The 21,767-nt window shown below is 36.0% G+C and overlaps 1 protein-coding gene across 1 annotated transcript; it reads right to left on the reverse strand.

Moving 5' to 3' along the window:
* Window positions 1–17,787: 17,787 nt before the first annotated feature.
* LOC120147862 (NDR1/HIN1-like protein 6) lies at window positions 17,788–18,573 on the reverse strand. Its single transcript, XM_039161129.1, has one exon. The coding sequence runs from the start codon at window positions 18,571–18,573 to the stop codon at window positions 17,788–17,790; it is 786 nt and encodes a 261-aa protein (XP_039017060.1).
* Between the last annotated feature and the right edge of the window lie 3,194 nt (window positions 18,574–21,767).

The raw sequence follows: 21,767 nt of genomic DNA on the forward strand, positions 1-21,767 counted from the left end.
GTTAAAAGTATAGAAGTATTTCTTTTTAATTTTCGATCGAATATTAGAATTCGAAGCGATTAATGCTAGTTTAACGAAATTTTAGTTGAAGTTGAACTAGGTTTCGTTACTATTTATGTGTTAGGGGATCAAATTCCCAATCGTACGTGAAACTCAATGATAATTGTATTTTCCTAATGATATTTTGATTTAGTTAAGATAAAGGAAGGACACGAAGTAGAATCTTGATTAATGGTTTAAACTTTTCGAAAGAAGATAAAGGTGGAACGATAGAACGTACAGTATATGTACGAGCCGTGATTGAGTAGAATGTTGAAAAGTTATTCTAAATTTGAAATCTCTTGGAATTTGTTGATTATTCAAAATTAGTAAATGATGCAATATTTATTTGGATTAGTAAGAAACAAGAAAATGTAAGGTATGTGATAATAAGATCAGTTGGAAATTGATAGCTTGGAAAGTAAGTCGGAGAAGTCATTTCAATTTTATAGAGAATATTTGAAAATGATTCTCATGTGATAAAGAAGACAAATCAAGTGGGTTTTGTTCGAAGTAAGAGAAAATTTATTTCGAAATGTGTATAGGAGATAAAATTGTTTTTTGATAATTAGAACAACAAGTCACGTTCAAAGTAAATTTTGTAAATTGGGTTAGAAAATCCGTTAGAAATTATACAAGTTGAATTGGAAAAAGTACTTTATATGGTTAAATACGTATTTGAATCTAGTTTCTGATGGATCAAGTGAAGAAATTTTGATTATAAGGAATAATAAATAATAATGTTCTTTACAAGTAGTGTAGACTACCAAAGTTAGAAAGGTGCAATAAAATCTGCAATCAGTAATGATTACAAGTAGTATGAGAAGGGTATTGAAGTACGAAGAAAAAGAGATAACCTATATTACAAGGAAGCTTTTGATTTAAGAAGGAAAATTTTCTGAGTTATGAGTAAAAGTTAACAAATATTGTGCTTGCTTGAAGATAGTGACAAAGTGTTGGATCAACTGCATTGACAATAAAGAATAGAAAATTTAAAGTGTTGGCCAAATTAAGAAATGGAAATTAAAACAAAGTGAAGGGATAAGAATTTCTAAGGATTATAAGAGAGTTGTAGAATTTGATATGTTACGTCGAAAATTTTTCTGTTTTGAAAGTTGTTAGTTGTTTTTATTTATTAATGAAAGAAGAAAATAACACAATGAAAGCAGAGGTAAAGTTAAAAGTTTATTATATTAGAACAAAGGAAGAATATAAAAATACATTTTTAAGAGTTAAATAGAAAAACGTGGATAAAATTGAGGATTATAGGATATGTTTAAGGTAGTAAAGAAATAAGAAATTTAAAATGAATGGTTTAGAGGACCAAGTATGACAAGAGTTATAAAGAAGTGTAGCTTATAAGTTTGGCATGACGGTAAAATGAAAATAAGGTAATATATATCTTTGGAAAGAGAGTAAACAATTTTCAGTTCTCAGTGGAAATGAGAAAAAGTTATTATGGACTTTGTATCAGGATTGCCTTTGAATCCCAGTAAAAAGGATACAATTTGGGTGATTGTGGATAGATTGACTAAGTCATGTACACTTTATTCCAGTTCGAGTTGATTACTTTATGGATAATTATACTGAGTTGTATATAAAAGAGATTGTTCGATTGCGTAGAGTACCTGTCTCAATTGTAGCTGACATAGGTCCAAGGTTCACTTCAAGGTTTTGAAAGTCATTACATGAAGCCTTGGGTACTCGATTGAACTTTAGTACATGTTTTCATCCACAGACAGATGGTCAATATGGGCGAACTATCCAAGTTTTGGAAGATATGCTAAAGGTTTGTGTGATTGATTTCAATGGATCTTGGGAAAAGTATTTGTCATTCGCAGAGTTTACGTACAATAACAGTTATCAACCAAGCATTAAAATGGCACTGTATTAGGCGTAGTATGGATACACCGTTTAATTGGTATGAATTAAAAGATCGGGATGTTATTGGTTCTGATTTGTTTAGAGAAGTAGAAGAAAATGTCCAAGTGATCCAGCATAACATTTAAAGTGGCAACATACAGAAAAAAGTCCTACGCGGATTTGAAAATAAAGGAGATTAAGTTTCAAGTAGAAGATAAAGTGTTTTTGGAAAGTTTCTCTTTGGGAAAAAAAGTGCTTCATTTTGGTCGAAAGGGAAAGCTTAGTCCTAGATTTGCTGGCCATATGAGATTATAAAGAGAGTAGGACCAGTGGCATATCAGTTAGCATTGCCACTAGTAGGGGCGTTCATTTAGTTAAAACAGTGGTCGACCGAACCGAAATACCCTTAACCGAATTTTTTTCCTTAACAGTAAACCGAACCAAACTTTTTTTTAAAGTATTAACCGAACTGAATAAATTTTGGTTAATTTTTGAATTAATCAAATTTTTTAGAATTTAATATTTTTTAATTAAAAACAATTTACAATTAATTTAAATAATATATAATTAATTTGATTCAAAAATTCTACATTTAATATTGAGATTATGGACCATGGTGTATGCTTTTCACTGACGACATTGTCCTAGTTGCTGAAACAAAATCTGAGTTGAATAATAGACTGACTACCTGGAAGACTGCTTTGGAAGAAAAAGGTCTAAGGATCAATATTGAAAAGACAGAGTATTTATGTTCAAACTTCAGTGGGGACCAAAACGATGAAGATGTAGAAGTATGCATAGAAGGACACGTTCTCCCCTCAAATGATTGTTTCAAGTACCTAGGGTCTATGATACATAAAGATGGGGGTGTAGATGATGATGTAACACACCGTATAAAGGCGGGATGGCTAAAGTGGAGGGCTGCTACTGGAGTTTTGTGTGACAAGAAGGTGCCTCTAAAACTTAAGGGAAAATTTTATAGAATGGCAATAAGACCAGCGTTGTTGTATGGATCAGAATGTTGGGTAACCAAGAAGGATCATGTAAGGAGGATAGAGGCTGTAGAAATGAGAATGCTTCGATGGACATGCGGTAGGACTCTGTGGGATATGACAAAAAACTCTACTATTAGGATGTCCTTGGGGGTGGTGCCTGTTTCTGAAAAATTGAGGGAGGGAAGACTACGGTGGTTTGGGCATGTCCTTAGGCGACTACCGTCGGATGCGGTCATGAGGGTAGAGTCGATTACAGTCGATGGTGCCAGAAGGAGAGGACGACCAAGGCGGAAGTGGGAATACTGCTTGAGATCTGATTTGATGGATTTAGCCCTTACCGAGGACATAACCTCTGATAGGAAAGTATGAAGACTAAAGACTAGGGTAGTCGAGTAGTGTGGGTCACATCTCTAGGGTGTATCATCTCTGTCTTCTTTTAATGCCTTTGTAGTAATTTCCATGAATTCTACTTTTTATACGTTTCTGTTATTGGTATTTATGAAGGCTTAGAACTGGGCTTGCTATCGTGTACTTCTGTGTAATATTCTCTTCACTTTTAAATTTAGTCGGGTCTTACGTTTCTGTCTATATGCAGAGATTTTTTCGCAGGGATTTATTTGCAGGGATTACTTCCCATTTCAAACGCGCATATAATATTAATGATATTTATGACTGCATATGAATATTGTTCAACTATGTATTTATGTATTTATTTATACATGCTTTGCATTTTATCTATATTTTTAATTTTCTGACTGCCGGAGGTCTTCTACGGAAGCTACTCTCAACCTGGCGTTGGGGGCAGCCTACTACCATACCTCCCTCTTACCCCATTGCATATGGGAATTGGGTTTTGTTGTTGTATTGAGATTATTTTAATTAATTAATAATGATTTGGGTTTTAAATGGGTTTTAAATGGATTGGACCGGCTAAGTCTCTTAATATAATTATATTTAAATGTTAATTCGGTTAATTAACTGATTTCGAACCGAATTAACCATTAATGGAATTCTAAAAAAAATTCTTAATCGTTCCCCGACCGAACTAATTCGGTGGCCGACCAAATTAACCGAACTAATTCGATTCGATTAATTCGGTTAAAACCTAATTTTGAACACCCCTAGCCACCAGGAATGGAGAATATCCACATTGATTTTCATGTTTTGATGCTCAGAAGATACCGATCAGATCCTTCTCATATCATATCACCGGAAGAGATAGACGTTCAATTTAATCTGACCTATTAGGAAGAATCAGTGTAGATTTTAGCACATGAAGTCAAACAACTAAGGAATAAGATGATTCCATTTGTTAAAGTTTTTTTGATAAACCACAAAGTGGAAGAGATGACATGAGAGTGTAAAGAGGTCATGAGAAGACAATTTCCTCGTCTCTTTGTGCAGTGAAAATTTGAGGACGAATTTTCTTAAGGGGGAGAATTGTAACATCCCAAACATCGGGTCATTGACTAAAGTGTAAGAATTCAATATTTAGCGGTTTGATTTTTCTAAATTGAAATGTTCAAGGATTGATTTGAGAATTTTTGTTTAGGATATATTATCAAAGATTGAATGATGGGAGGAAAAAAATGGTTTTTTGACATGAAATGAATTTAAAATCCATTTTTAAGGTTATTTAAGCATGTGAGGAAAAAGGGGAAAAAGAAAAGAAGCCTAGAAGCTTTCTTCATCTTCTCTTCTTCATTTCTACCGTATACTTCCATTGCTAAGGTCAAATAACTGAATTTGGTTGTTTCTTGATTTTTTGAATTTATTTGAGTTTTTGGGAAGTATAGAAGCTTAACAAAGCTTAAAGATAACTAAAAACTATGGGATTAATGAGTTAATGGTAAATTGGAAAAATGAGTTTTTAAGGGAATTGATGAAAATTGATTAGTATTTGGATTTAAAGGTATATTTGACTTGTCAAAGGTTTAAATAAGGTATTTGAAGTATTAGAAAGGATTGGAAACATGTTTCAAGAATGAGTGTGATTTTTTAGTTTTAAGGGTTCTAGTGAAAATTTTGGATGTTAAAGGGGATTTAATGGATATAAGTTGGTTGTGATAAGTGTTAGTAAGTTTAAGGGTTTGATTGGAGTTAAATTTATGAGATTTAGGTGTGTTTTGGGTAAAATTCGAAGTGAAATGAGTGAATTCTAGGCAGAGGTATCGATATTGGAAGAAAATATCAATACTATATCAGATGAGCAGAATCGATACTGAAGAGGTAGTATCGATACTGGGGGTATCGGTACCAATAGTATGGTATTGATAATTTAATTGAAAAAGAAATTCCATAATGAAATTTGGGTATCGATACTGAGGTAGGTATCAATACCATAGAAGGGAAGTATCAGTACTGGTATAGAGTACCGATATTGTTCAGCCTGAAATTGTAAATTAGGGGTTTTATTTAGTTATGTAAATGCTTATTGGTTAACAATTAATTGAGCTTTGATATTCATCTTGGTCATGTTAACGTGTAGATTTGATCGAAAGCAAGTGCTGAACGAATTGACGTATAAAAATATTGAGCAAAAGTGAAAAGGGTTTTGCTTAGGGCTTAATTGAGGAAAATGTGAGTGCATACTACTTTAATGTATAAATACAAGGGAAGAAGACTTATGATAAGTCAACTTCCAAGGATTTTTAACTAAAATAGAATTTTGAATATTATTTATATAAATTTTTATGGTTTTACATAAATCGTATTTCAAAAAGCACTGTTTTGATTTCATTACTATGCATATATGTTCTATGTGAATAAAGGTTAATTTGAATAATCCTATGTGAAATATTATGTGTATATGTTCTATGTGAATAAACGTTAATTTGAATAATGCTATGTGAAATATTATGCTTATATGTTCTATGTGAATAAAAGTTCATTTGAATAATGATATGTGAAATATTATGTGTATATGTTCTATGTGAATAAATGACAATTTGAATAAGGCTATGTGAACACTTGTATAGTTAAATCCCAAAGTATGTGCTATGAGAATTAGAGGTATAATTGGCATGCCAAGAGTCGAGGGTTCTACGCGGTCCTTCGGACAATTCTATGTGGTCCTTTGGGACAATTCTACGCGGTCTTTCTGGACAAATCTATATGGAACATCGGTGCATATTCTATGTGCAATTCGGTGCAAATTCTACGCGACAGTTTCGAATACAATTATAGTGCACAACCTCAAAGTACTAACATACCTTGAGTTCTCAGTGATATGCGTTGGGCTATTTAAACAAGTTAATATAAATTAAACATGACATAACAATATATGTTATTTATATGAAATATATATTGTTTTTCGTATTCAATGTTTCCCTTGAAATGTTTAAGTAAATGTTTTAATGTTTTATTATGCTCAATTATTTCTCATTAAGTCAAAGACTTAGCGTGTGAGTGTTTTCACACGTAGGTTCAGAGAAGTCAGCAAAGTACGGTAGGTAGGACAACATACCTTTGAAGATGATCAGATCAGACATATTTGAATAATATTTGAATTGGTATTTTGAAATTTTGTTGGCATGAACTATAAATATTTAAATTTTAAATGCTCTTATATGTATTAATAAATATATTCAGTATTTGTTTTAATTGTCTAATATTAAATTTGATTTTAACAAGTATTAATGAGGGCTTTGTGTCCGCGAATTGTGATTACTATATATGGTCACGAAATTATGTGCAAGTATACACAATCGAACAAGTAATACAATGATGAGTGAGTATCGTATCCACAGCGATTGGAGGAAATTGATAAGTTCAATCAAAGCAATCTACTTTACCTAAGTATAGTTAGTGATGATATGTACAAATTAGAATGTTGTGGCAAGATGAAATGGATGTTGTGGAAATAGAATGATAGTAATATGATAGAAAATGAATATGTTGTGGAAAATTATATTGTGTTCGGTGCAAACAAATGAAAATGTAAAGGTAAACTAAAATGTAAATGTTGGATTTGATTATTAGGACTTTAAACTCCTTACACGACAAGCTACTATGGGAATGAATGATATGAGTCACTTGGGAAGTTTTACCTCTTAGAATGGTCTTACTTCTATGCCTTATCTACCCGACAGAGTTTACTAAGAGTGTCCTATGCTATCTCTAGTTTAGGGACTTGACAGATTAAAGATGCCTAGGTAAACCGATTGGTGTTAGCTACTGCAGGGATCCAATTGGTCCAGATAACAGGATATGTCATGGAAATACATTTTTGCGATAACATTAACATCTAACCTCTCGATCACGCACTATTCCTTTTAGTCGACTGAAATCCTAGCCTTATCTCTAAAGTGGATTAGGCCTAGTTACTACCTAGAACCCCTTGCTTATGTGGTTCCTCCCTAGTTTCTCTCGAATACTAAGGATGTGCTACTTAGTCATTCTCTTGAACACTAAGTAATCTCCTAAGGAATTGCTACTCTCATAGCTCCTACAACCTTAAGGCATTAAACTTCATAAACAAAACAGATAACAACATACAAAAACAACCATTCATTAAAGTAAAACTTAAATATCCAAAATAAACTCCCACCAAATAAAACTAGTTCATGGTGGGGTTTGAATATTTCAAGCACAAAGAAAGAAGTTAATTCGTTTGTTACAACCCAAATGATAAAAATAAAAGCAAAGAGCAAAGGGAATAAAAACTCTTCTATTTCATTCAGATCGAGTAACCTTTGCTCCCCAGCTAATTGTATGTCGAAGTTCAGCTTCTTGATCGCTCAGTATACCTTATTTTCTAATTACATAGATAGGTGACATGCTTTCCCATATATCACTTGAAAGGTGACATTCCCAGAGGTGTTTTGAATGCCATCCGATAAGCCCAGAGCGCTTCGTCCAGCTTCGGGGATTAGTTCTTCATTGTAAGGTTCACTACCTTCTCTAGGATTTACTTGATTTCCTGATTAGACACTTCAGCTGCCCATTGGTTTGTGGGTGATATGCCGTGGTAATTTTATGTCGTACTCCATATTTTTTTAATGTCTTGGCAATTAGCTTGTTATCAAAATGAGTGCCCTAGTCACTGATGATGGCTCTTGGTGCTTAAAATCGGGTAAAAATGTTCTTGTTAAAGAATTTGAGCACATATTTAGAGTCATTCCTCGGTGTGGCAATTTCTTCAACCCACTTGGATACGTAGTTCACAGCAAGCAAAATATACAAGTCTCTAAAAGAAGATGGGAATGGTCCTATGAAGTCAAAGTCCCAAATGTCAAAGAGCTCGATCTCCAAAATATTATGCAATGACATTTCATGTCGTCTGAAAATGTTCCCAGTGCGTTGACATCTATCACATGCTTTGCAAAATTTGTGAGCATCCTTAAATAGTGAAGGCCAGTAAAAGCCTGATTGGAGAACCTTAGCAGCAGTCCTCGCTTCTCCAAAATGCCCTCCACAAGGAGCTGTGTGGAAATGGTGTAGAATGTCTCATTGCTCATTTTCAGGGACACATCATCTAATCATTTGATCGGCGCATTCTTTAAACAAATACGGCTCGTCCCAAAAATATAACTTGGCATTATACTGAAACTTCTTACCTTGGCTATTTAATTCATAAGGAAAAATATCACTAACAAGAAAATTAACAATGTCAGCGTACCACGGATTATCGTGGCATATAAAATTTTCTCATCAGGAAATTCCTCTTGAATATCTAAAATGTTATGGCATTCTGAAATGTTCTCTAGCCTAGATAAATGATCTGCAACCTGATTCTCAGTAGATTTCCTATCTATTACCTCTATGTCAAATTCCTATAGTAGTAATATCCACCTAATGAGTCTAGACTTGAAATCTTTTTTGTTCATTAAGTATTCTATAGCTGAGTGATCAGTGTGAACAATGACTTTGGTGCCTATCAAGTATGGCCTAAACTTGTCAAATGCAAATACCACGACAAGTAATTCTTTCTCAGTGGTAGTATAGTTTAATTGTGCCTCTTTCAAGGTACGACTAGCATAATATATACCATGAAAAAATTTACCTCTACGTTGCCCAAACACATCTCCCACGGTAAAATCGTTTGCATCACACATTAATTCGAATGGCGACGTCCAATCTGGGGGAACCATGATAGGTGCAGAGATAAGTCTTTGTTTCAGCTCGGTGAATGTGTCATGGTAATTTTGATCGAACACAAATGGCTGATTTTGTTGAAGCAGGGTACATAAGGGCTTGGATATCGTGGAGAAGTCCTTGATGAATCTTCTATAAAACCCTGCATGCCCAAGGAAACTCCTAATGCCCTTGACAGAAGTTAGTGGGGGTAGCTTCTCGATAACCTCTATCTTAGCTTTGTCTACTTCAATGCCCTTTTTAGAGATTTTATAGCCTAGAACAATACCTTCGATCACCATGAAGTGACACAAGATCGGCCTCCTCACATCGCTTGAGTACCTTTGCCAGATTGCCGAGGCATTTTTCGAAGCCATCTTCAGAAACAGAGAAGTCATCCATAAATATTTCTAGAAAATCCTCAACCATGTCAGAAAATATGGCTTGCATGCAGTGCTGAAAGGTTGTCGGGCATTTTAGAGTCCAAAAGGTATTCTTCGAAAAACATAAGTGCCATAGGGACATGTGAACGTTGTCTTCTCTTGGTCCTCTGGTGCGATGGTAATTTGATTATACCCCGAGTATCCATCCAAGAAACAGTAATATTCCTTGCCAGCTAGTCAATCCAGCATTTGATCGATGAATGAAAAATAGAAATGATCCTTCTTGGTGGCCTTGTTAAGTTTGCGGTAGTCCATGCATATTCGCCACCTGGTGATAGTGCGTGTTGGTAACAACTAATTGTCTTCACTTGTCACCACGGTCGTGCAGCCCTTCTTAAGCACATATTGGACAGGACTCACCCAAGAACTATCAGAGATGGGGTAAATCACTCCAGCATTAAGCCAGTTGAGAATTTCTTTCATCACAACTTGCTTCATAATTGGGTTTAATCTTCGCTGCAGTTCTATGGTTTTCCATGTCATTCTTCCAGAAGAATTTATGCATGCAAATGGTTGGACTTATTCCCTTCAAATCCGTCATCGTCCATCCTATCACTCTTTTATGCTGTGACAAAACACTTAGCATACTATATTCTTGGTTAGGAGTAAGGGCAGAGGAAAAAATTATAGGTAAAGTTTCATTACTACCAATATAAGCATATTTAAGATGTTGTGGCAAATTCTTTAACTCTAGGGTAGGTTTATGTTGTAATGAGGTCTTAGGAGGATTAAACTCTTCAAAATTAAGAAGTTCAAAACACGTACCTGGGCTAGCTATGAGGAAGCTAGCCTACTGCTCCTCGAATTAAAAGTCATTAGGCTCTTCGGCCTTTAAGTCTTCAAATAGCCTCTCATAAGTTTCTAATTGAATGAAATTGTCATGGTAAAATTGATATGCTTCTCCTTCTATAAATGAATCCACTTCTAAAATGCTCTAGCATTCTTCATAATCATCTATGTATTTGAGAGAATGGAAGACATTCACTATGACACATTGGTCGGCCACCCTCATGGTCAGGTCACCCTTCTCGCAGTTGATAAGAATGCGACTGGTAGCTAGGAATGGTCTCCCCAAAATTATGGGTATTGTGGTATCAACCTCACAGTCCAGAATAAGAAAATATACTGGAAATATGAACTTGTCAACCCATACAATGACATCCTCGATTCGCCCTTCAGGATGAATATGTGAACGATCAGCTAATTGCAAGATAACAGATGTGGGTCTCGTATTTCCTATTCCAAGCTTCACGAAAATAGACTTAGGCATTAAGTTCATGCTTGATCCAAGGTCACATAGTTCCTTTCCAACATATTTTTCTCCTATCGAACATAAAATGATGAAACTTCTTGGATCTTGTCTTTTAGGTGGCAGCTTGCTTAAGGCAGAACAATATTCTTTTGCCGTGGTAATTATCTTGTACTACTCAGCCTTTCTTTTCTTGATAACAATCTCCTTGAGGAATTTAGCATATGTCGGCATTTGTTCCATAGCTTCCAGAAAAGGAACATTGATGTGAAGTTGACTCAGAATGTCAACAAATTTTTTGAATTGAATGTCATCGTTATGATTCTTCAGTCTTTGCGGGAAAGGAGTGGGGGTCTGACTTCCTGTAATGATAGGGTGGGAACAGTGTTTGCCTTGTCATTTTTATTTTCTCCCTTAATCGCTTTACTCGATGAACTCTCATCCTTATCCTCTTCCACTGATGTTTCTTCTAGCACTTCTTGATCAGCTTGCACGGTTACAGGGGGTAAATCATTCTTCGGTCTTCCCCCAAACTTGTCTTCAACATTGATTTTGATACCACTCCATAGATTTAGTACACTGCATTGTTCTTTACCATGAGGTTTTGTGACTTCAGTTTCACTCGGCAGATGACATGGTCGTCATTCTTGTAATGTCGCGATAATTTGACCATCTTGACCCTCCAATGCCCTCAGAGATAAACTGTAGCTCTGAAGTAGGGCTCATTGGTTTTTTATGGAGGCCACATGGTCTTGCAGCATGGTCTTCGTAGTTGTTATGAACTCTTGCATTGTGGCCTCCAAAGAACTTGTGTCAGATGAAGATGACCCTCCATTGTGAGAATTATGGCATGGCATATTCGTTTGAAAACCATGGGAGACATTGAAATTCTGTTGCTGAACTGGTTGATTAACATTGCTAGTTCCTTGATTTCCCCACGAAAAGTTTGGGTGTTGACGCCATCCAGGATTATATGTGTTAGAATAGGGGTTGATGTTTCCTCGATTGTAGTTTCCCACATAGTTGATGGATTCTTGATTGGTCATGCACTCACTCTCATGGTGATTGTCGTGGCATAATAAACATGCTGAATTGGTTGCCTTTACTTATTTCACCTCACTTGGTCTTTGCAAATTCTTCAACATATTGGTGATAACAACAAGTTGGGCAGACACCGAATCCTTAGTGTCTAGCTCGAATGTTCATTTTCACCTAAGTCCAAGCCTTATAGATGAAAATTGATAATTGTTATTGGCAATCCTATCCAGAATGTCAAATGTCTCTGCAGGTGATTTGTCAAGTAATGTCCCATTTGTCGAGGCATCTAGCATCATCCTCGTGGATGCATTAACTCCGTTATAGAAAATCACCACTTGCGTCCAATCTTGAAAACCATGATTTGAACATTGCAAAGTAATCCTTTATACCGATCCCAACATTCATACATTGATTCGTCATCAGTTTAACGAAAATAAAATATGTCGTTCCTCAGTTGGGTGTTCATGTTCGGAGGATTATACCGTAGCAATTTTTTTTTGCATAGATCAGTCCAGGACTCCATTGAACTCGTTGGAACACCACTCAACCAAGCCCTTGCTCGGTCACACAGAGAATACGAAAATAACTTCAACTTCAATGCATCTTCATGCACTCCTTGTTGACGGAAAAAATCACACACCTCCAAGAAGTTACGAATATGTTGTCTGGCATCTTCATTTGGCATGCCCCCAAATTGCCATATGGAATTTAGAATATTGAATATGACAGGTTTGAGCTCGAAATGGGCTGCTTGAATCTCTGGTTCCACAATTCTTATATTTAAGTAATCCAAGATAGGGTTTAAGTGACACGTATGGCACAAGGTCTGGTTGCATTCCCAGCATTTGGAATTACCTCGACATTCAGATCTTCCTCATGACTAATGCCTTGATTTCTGAGTTGATACATATTTTCACGTTGAGCATGTCTTCTTTGCCTAAACAACCTCTCTATCTCAGGCTCAACTAGTTCTAATGGTTCGTTAGAGTGCCTTCTAGTCATACACCGAGAAAAACCTGAAAAATATAAGGAAAATAAAAAGTAAAACTATATATAAAAAATAAACAAGTAAAATAAAATGTTATGACAAAACTAATTAACTTCCAGTTGTCAATCCCCGGCAACGGCGCCAAAAACTTGTCCGTGAATTGTGATTACTATATATGGTCACGAAATTATATGTAAGTATACACAATCGAACAAGTAATATAGTGATGAGTGAGTATCGTATCCAGGGATTGGAGGAAATTGATAAGTTCAATCAAAGCAATCTACTTTACCTAAGTATAGTTAGTGATGATATGTACAAATGAGAATGTTATGGCAAGATGAAATAGATGTTGTGGAAATGGAATGATGGTAATATGATAGCAAATGGATATGTTGTGGCAAATTATATTGTGCTCGGTGCAAACAAATGAAAATGTAAAGGCAAACTAAAATGTAAATATTGGAGTTGATTATTAGGACTTTAAACTCCTCACACGAAAAGCTACTATGGGAATGAATGATAGGAGTCACTTGGAAAGTTTAAGTCTACTTCTTAGAATGGTCTTACTTCTATGCCTTATCTGCCCGACAGAGTTTACTAAAAGTTCCCTATGCTATCTATAGTTAAGAGACTCGACAGATTGAAGATGCCTAGGAAAATCGATTGAAGTTAGCTACTGCAGGGATCCTATTGTCCAGATAACAGGATATGTCATTGCAATACCTTTTTGTGGTAGCATTAGCATCTAACCTCTCGATCACGCACTACTCCTTTTAGTCGACTAAAATCCTAGTCTTATCTCTAAGGTGGATTAGGCCTAGTTACTACCTAGAACCCCTTGCTTATGTGGTTCCTCCCCTAGTTTCTCTCGAATACTAAGGATGTGCTACTTAGTCATTCTCTCGAGCACTAAGTAATCTCCTGAGGAATGACTACTCTCATAGCTCCTACAACCTTAAGGCATTAAACTTCATAAACAAAACAGATAACAACATACAAAAACAATCATTCATTAAAGTAAAACTTAAATATCCAAAATGAACTCCCACCAAATAAGACTAGTTCATGGTGGGGTTCGAATGTTTCAAGCATAAAGCAAGAAGTTAATCCGTTCCTTACAACCCAAATGATAAAAATGAAAGTAAATAGCAAAGTGAAGGAGGAAAAGCCTTCGACGTGCAGTGCCGAAGCTTCCCTCTGCCACCACGAACTGCCCCAACGAGCTAGCTCCTCTCTGACACCTAGTTCGCCACTCCCTCTAGCTTGTCAACGGAGGAATACCACGTCAAATAGGATAGGTGGAGAAAGGAGAGACCTTTTTCCTCTAAATTTTCTGGCTTAAGGTGGCATGTGTAAAGTCCTCTTTTCAAGGTGGCTTCATCTCCTATTTATAGGGGAGAATAAACCTAGGAATTCATGTTGAAATTCCTAGGATACCCCAAACATGCTTAATTCACGTGAGAGAGGTGAGCAGAGGTGGCAGTGGTCCCCCTGGGCAACTGGCAGTGGTCCATCCTGGGAGGCTGGCTGACTACCCGACAAGATCAGGCTGCAGCAAGTCATGGTCCAAAAGAATCAGTTGCAGCAGTTTACGATCCAGCAGAATCAGTTGCAGCAGGTCACGATCCAGTAGAATCAGTTGCAGCAGTGCATGGTCCCCTCTAGGTAGGTGTCTCCTCTCGGGTAGATATGACGTGAAGATAGAGACAGTTGGCTCTAAAAAAAATATCTTCTTTTGTTTTGTTCGCTCTCGAAATGCCAACTGAATTGGCATTTGCATTTTGCTCAACAGTCTCATCATGTCACGACACTTCCCTTTTTCTTTTCCTTGCTCCCAAATCCTAGACATCACCAAACAAGCATCTTCCCCATAACGTAGCACCGATTACAAAATAAAATGTCGCGACAAACATAATTCCACCACATGCAACTATATGCTCCTAAATGCATCTATATGATCCTACATGGGCTCTTAGACAGTCAATAACTTAAGTGAAAAGTTCCCAAATATGACCTTTTTACGGAGTTATCACATCGCTACTCAAATAAAAGTAAAAAGTCAGATTTTCATAGAGTCAAAGCGTTGAAAAGTCAATGTGACATATCATATTCATATCCGAATCGATTACGGGTCATGGTTGTTACACTTGGTGTTAGTCATAGTTGGAACCTCCATCAGCTAGATGTCAATAACACCTTCCTTCAAGGCTGTCTTTCAGAAGATGTGTTTATGCCCCAACCTCCCGAATTCGTCGATTACGATAATCCTCATCATGTGTGCCAACTTCGCAAAGCTATCTATAGGCTTAAACAAGCTCCACGTGATTGGTATTATGAATTACGGTCATTCTTGTTATATTTTGGAGTTATTAACTCAATTATCGATGCTTCGCTATTTGTATTTCGTGGCCAAGGCACTGTTATTTATCTTTTAGTATATGTTGATGATCTCATCGTTACCGACAATACATCCTCTGCTATATCTCAGTTTCTTCAGCAACTTTCAGCTCGTTTCTCTTTGAAAGATCTTCGTCACTTGCATTACTTTCTTGGTGTCGAGGTCATTTCCTATGCAACTGGTTTATTTCTTATTCAGCGGAAATACATTACTGATATTCTTCACACTTCACAAGGCTCAAATGAGTGATGCTAAATTAGTCTCCACACCCATGTCCACCTCGGTGCATCTTTTGTTACATTCTGGTTCCCCATTTGAAGATGTTGATGCGTATCACACCATTGTTGACAGTCTTCAGTATTTCTCGCTAACACGCCCTGATGTTTCCTATGTAATTAACAAGTTGTCACAGTTTATTCATCAACCAACGATAGATCATTGGACTGTTGTCAAGCGTCTCTTACGCTATCTCGCTAGTACTTTGGATCATGGCCTTACTCTCAATTGTCATTCGTCGTTTTCTCTTCACGCCTTCTCTGATGATTGGGCTGGTAACAAAGATGGCTTTACTTCTACGGGTGTTTATATTATCTATCTTGGTCGCAATCCTGTGTCTTAGAGCTCGAAGAAACAGAAAATGGTTGCTCGCTCTTTTACCGAAGTTGAGTATCACTCTGTGGCTGATACAGCTGCCGAATTACGCTGGTTGTGCTCTCTTCTGTCTGAACTATCATTCTTCCACAACAGTCGGTAATTTATTCCGATAATGTTGGCGCCACACATCTCTTTGCTAATCCGATATTTCATTTGCGTATGAAGCATGTTACGCTTAACTACCATTTTATCTTCGAACAAGTACAAAGTGGTTGTCTTCGTATGTCACATATTTCTACTATCGACCAGCTTGTTGATGCTCTCACCAAACCATTACCCCACCAACAGTTCTTCATTGTCGTAACCAAGATTGGTCTCACTTCACCGTCGTCCATCTTGCAGGGGCATGATAAGACTGATCACCAAACGTAACCTTGTTGTTGGGGTTCTTCATATTCTTTAGCATCTTTATCTGCTCACTTATCTCTTGTTTGAATTTCAAATATTATTGTTAAACAAATTACTATATCTGATATGTGTATATATAAGCTTTTGTTATGTGCTAAAGATGATGAATAAGATTATTCTTTTCAACCTATTTTCTATTGCGCTCTCTCTATACAATCAAGCTAAGTTTCTTAATGAACGAACACAAACAAGAAATTTCGTTCGTTTAGTTGTTCGTGTTCGTTCTTTTTTCAGTTAAAGCTAAACGAACGAACATGAACATAGTCTTCTTCGTGTTCGTTCGATTCATTTTCAAGTCTAATTTTTCCTGATCCTGTTTAGTTTTATATTCCTGCCTAAATATAAGTAGATCTTGTATAATGATAAAATATATTATATTTTAATATATTTATATTATATTTTAATATATTTTTATAATAATATTTAAAATATTACAATTTTAGACATTTGTACACATCTCATAAATAATGTTAATCGAATTCGGATCACTTAAGATAATATATTATTTTTTGTCATTGAAATTAGGGGTGTAAATGAGCTAAGTCAAGCTCGAGTATTGTTCAGCTCGACTCAACTCGAAAACTCTGAAATGGAGCTCAACTCGACTCGAAAACTCGCGAGCTTAAAATTTTTAAGCTCGACTCAAACTCGAAATCCTAAACTGAAGCTCGTAAGCAGCTCGAAAAGGCTCGAAATGAAAAAAAAATCTTAAACTTAACAAGATTGAAGCTTCAAACTCAAACTCGAACATGAACCTTAAATACATGAAAACCTTACTATATTTTAAAAAAAATGAACACATGTTAATATTATTAATAATTTATTTTAAAAAATAAAATCTTAATATATTAATAAAATCTTAAATAATTTATTTTAAAAATGAAGCTTCAATTAGAGCTGCTCACGAGCTTTTCGAGACGAGTATCAAGTAGCTCGTTTCGGCTCGTTAAGAATTCGAGTCGAGTCAATTCGATCCAAGTATTTATCAAGCCTTTACAGAATCGATCTCGAGTAGATCGCGATCTGTCTCGTCTCATTTACAGCCCTAATTGAAATTACTTTTTAAGTTCAAATATATCATATTTTTTAAGAGAAATGCACTATACATTCTCAAAGTATGATCTTCATTTTAAATTGGTCCTCAAAGTTTTGAATATTTTAATTTTATCCCTAAACTATGACTCTTTTTCTAAATTAGTCCCTAAAGTTAATATTTTTAAGAGAACTGCACTATACATTCTTTAAGTATGATCCTCATTTTAAATTGGTCCTCAAAGTTTTGAATATTTTAATCTTATCCCTAAATTATGAATCTCATTCTAAAAAAAGTCGACATGAATAGCCATAAAATTAGTAAAAAAATAGAGTTAATATTTTAGTAAAAAAATTAGTGTTTAAATTATTTTGAATTAACTAATAAAGCCATAAAATTAAATAACTAAATTAGATTGAATTAAAGTATAAAGATCAATAGCAAAAAACATATAAGTCTCGAACTCAAAACTTTGGTTAGAATGTATTGAACTTGTTACCCGAAGGGACGTTTTTCATGGATCATTTCTTTTACAAACACCAAAAACAATGAAAACAAAACATTGGAACAGAAAGAAAGAAAATTGCTGTTACGAATGTTCTCATAAAGTCCATTTCCAGATCTTAATCCGGAGATCAACCTTACACTTAGCTCCGGCAACATTAGCCACCGCCGGCGACTTACCTTTCGGAACAGCCCCTTTAACCCCATCACACGTAATCCTAATCCCAACTTTCTTGCTCTTCAAGCCACCCACTTTAGCTGTCACTTTAGTATCTATCTCCACTTTCAACAACACTCCACTCCCCTGCTTCAGCTCCGGCCTCAAGTCATTCACCGTCTCCGCATCCAAATCCATCGACGCCGCCACCGCAACCCCCCTGAAAGTCGACTCATCTCTACTGTCACTCACGAACGCAGGCAACGTCCCGTTCCCTATCAAAACGTCGCCATTGCTTGTGACGCACGAAACTACGGAAGGATCGTAAGAGAAAGAGAGATGGGAGTTCGGGTTTTTGGAGGAAAGGGTTAAGTTGAAGAGGGTCGAGAGATGGGAGGAAGAGCCGTCGGCGGCGGTCTTGAGTTTCAAGCGGTGGATACGGAGGGAAGCGAGAGTGAATGAAGGGCGGTGAGGGCGGTAAAAGACGTAAAGGACAGTGCCGGTTATGGCTACTAAAAGTGCGATTATGAGGATGATCCAGAAACAGCAGCAGCAACAATAGTTCCGCCGTGGACGGTATTGACGGCGTCTGTTACGGGGTTGTGGACGGTATGGTAGGCGAGCTGTGGGGTTAATAAGGTCGGATTTGGTGGCTCCGCCGTTGGTTTTGGTCGTTGTGGCAGCGGCTGCTCCACCATTGGCGGAAGGGAGTACTTTGTCCGCCATTGTTGAAACTATGAGGAGGGGGGGAACAAAGTACTCGAAGGTTTGTGAGGAGAAAATGGAGAAATCAAATATTTTTAAAGAGAGTGAATTTGAGGGGAAGAATTGAACACAAAAGTGAAAAGAGTAGTACTTTCTACCTTTCGATGGTGGCACCTCACCATTTTTGAAAATTTTAATATTATTTTTTTTGTAAAAAAATTGGCAAAAGTTTCATCTTGGTCCTTGTCTTATGTTTGAATTTGTATAGTCCTTATACCATTAGCTATGTCGAGTACAATAGTGAGCTGCTTCCCCCCCCCCCTTAAAAACACTATCTCAACCCATCATGTTAGTGAAATTTCACATTTAACATTTTAGTCAGAATAATTAACAGCACTAACTATTTAGGTAAATTAATTTTGAGTATAAAGAAGATTCAGATATATCAAGTTAAAATACACTAGTTGAATTTTAAAGTCCAGTACAATATAGGGACCAAAACATTCATTTAACCTAAGAATTTTAGATTTCCAAACTTTAATATCAAGTTTTGTGTGTGTTATAAATGTCGGAAGGAACATCTTACACGTTGGTTGGTTGGTTTTCAATTTGTTTTAGATCATTTTGCTTTCTGAGATATGATGGCGTAAATAATCAGAAAATTGTAATAAAATTTAATATATTATCATTTCTATATTCGGTCGATAGTATTTATCCTTTATCACTAACAGTGGTATTTATCTGCATATTCTACTTTTTAAATTGTTTAATTAGACTTTTTAACATTTTTTTGTAGGATCATATTGTTAATATTTAGTGGTTAATTTGTACTTTTTTAAGATTAACGTGATCAGTCTTCAATTTTGTTACATTTTCTCTTTATTTATTCAATAAAACTAATTACTTATATCAGTACAAAAAGTATGCTTATCTAAAATAGAGAGGTTTAATTAATACTAGGTAAATCATCCCTTTTGCACTATCTTAAAACCCAAGTAAATATTTACTTTTTTTAATTAACAAGGTTGGAGGATCTTTTATAATAGTACTTGCCATGGTTATCACTTCATTATTGCCATGTCAATGTAGGGTCATATTCTAAGATGATAACTCATCTTCCAAGTTGCCATTCATGCCTTCTTTTTCTCCTACCAAATTCTAAGCAACAGTTACAATGTCATCCATCTAACACTGTTGCATATTATTAATTAAAAAAATTGTTGTATAGTACGATATAAGTCGATTTCGGTTGCGGCATAAGCAAGGCTAAAGCGGAAGCAACATTCCGAAGTTGGTAAAATGGTATATGTTAATGCGGATAAAGCCGTTCTTTGTTCGTAAGTTCTAACATCCATCCAAAGTATTTCCCCTTACATAAGCACGGGGAATTGTGTGCCTTGATCCACAAGGGATAAGTGACTATTCAAATCAAGGATACCTATATACACACTTCTAATGAAAAATGCCGATTGCATCGAGATTGCATGTTATTTGACGAAATTAATCTAAAGGGCATTCACAATGAGGCCGGGTCGAGATTTTCCTCCGGCTTCAAAGCCTCGTTGACATACCAGTGATTACTCCTGTGAATTTGAACTAGTAACAAGCTATCCAACAATCTAATCCCGAAAAGAAACCAAGAAAAACAAAGGATGAAAATGGCAAAAAACTTTGACCAATGTTTCTATGGACAAGCAATAATCGCTAACCGTCCTGGAATTACTTCTCATTTCAGAAAATTATGATGATTAGTACTCAATTTGACATCTGCTACATGAATGTCAGTAGCATGACCATTAAGTACCTAGAATTACTCCAAAAGCTGTTAACACTGTACCTAGGTGAGTGTAATGCATGTCGAATCATAAGAAGCATACGGTAAAACTATGAAAAATGGGCATAGACGAGAAACAATGCAAGCAAAATGTGCAATACACTATGGCCATGAATAATGACATGGTATGGCAACATCACAATATGTGATAACTCAGTTGAGAGACAAGAGACAAGAGACAAGAAAACCAACATGTGCATATCTAAAAACGGCGTCATGGTTAACGGATTCTACTTACCTTCATTCTTTGCAGATCCAGAGTGATGCGGAAAGCACGGGAGAAGAAATCTTACAAAGTTCTGCATCAGCAGAGACGTCAGCTTCCATGATTCTACGCATAAAAATTTCTCGGTAGCCATGAATGTTGCCCTATAAAATGCCTTCATCAACTTTGGATTCTTCTGCAGGGACATTCTTTGATTTCACCTAATCTGTCATGACTTCCAGTACCAAGAAAGAGAAAACAATAACTTTTTCTGCAAGTCATCAGCAGAAAATGTAATTCATATTAAGAACGAATATTTACGAGGACATTTCAAACACGGTCATATCATTGCAGTTTAAAACGAAGGATGTGGTAAGTGCGTAGCAGTGGGAAGACGCAAATAATCTACTTCAGAATATGGAACACTCAAATATTATAATAACACTTCTGAATGCCTTGACATGAAGTTCAGTCATTACATTTGTATTATCGGTTATATGAAATGCTAAAACATCTAATAATTTCCATCTGAACTTTCAAATTCGAATACCTCGGGAATCTGCAACTCCTATGCACGAGCATAACTGTAATCAGAACAGGGGCAATTGCCAAACACAGGTGCGCCAAGGAGTGTCCATTGATAATATAATTGTTAGCTTGGTATATTTTTTTGTCAGCTAGAGCTTCCATTTTGGCCAGGATGCAAACTCCTGTACCAGACGGTTTTCAGATTTTCAAGTAAACCAAAATTCTTGAAGAGTTGGGTAAGAACATATTACGAATTGCTGATGCTTTTCAAAAACTGTGTGTGTGTGTGTGTGTGAGAGAGAGAGAGAGAGAGAGAGCAAGAATAATAACCGAACAAGAGAGCGAGAGTGAAAGAGGAAGATCAATGACAAGCGAGAGTGAAAGAGGAAGATCAATGACATACCTACTGTCCAAAGCCAGTATCTCGAATGGGTATATTTAGGCGGGAACAAAAATGTCATGATTGGAATTGCTATGCACGGAATGAACTGGAATGTCATGCACAACCGAAGATCATTAAATGTTCTGCAAACAACAACCGAATCATACTCAAGCCAAAACAAATTAAAATTTGAATGACAAGCTTCAACTGATTCAACGAACAGATAAATATAACATTTCAAGAGAGAATCAAACCTTGCATAACCT

Source organism: Hibiscus syriacus, unplaced genomic scaffold, assembly GCF_006381635.1.
Source record: "Hibiscus syriacus cultivar Baekdansim isolate YM2019G1 unplaced genomic scaffold, ASM638163v2 tig00110944_pilon, whole genome shotgun sequence".
Lineage (NCBI taxonomy): Eukaryota > Viridiplantae > Streptophyta > Magnoliopsida > Malvales > Malvaceae > Hibiscus > Hibiscus syriacus.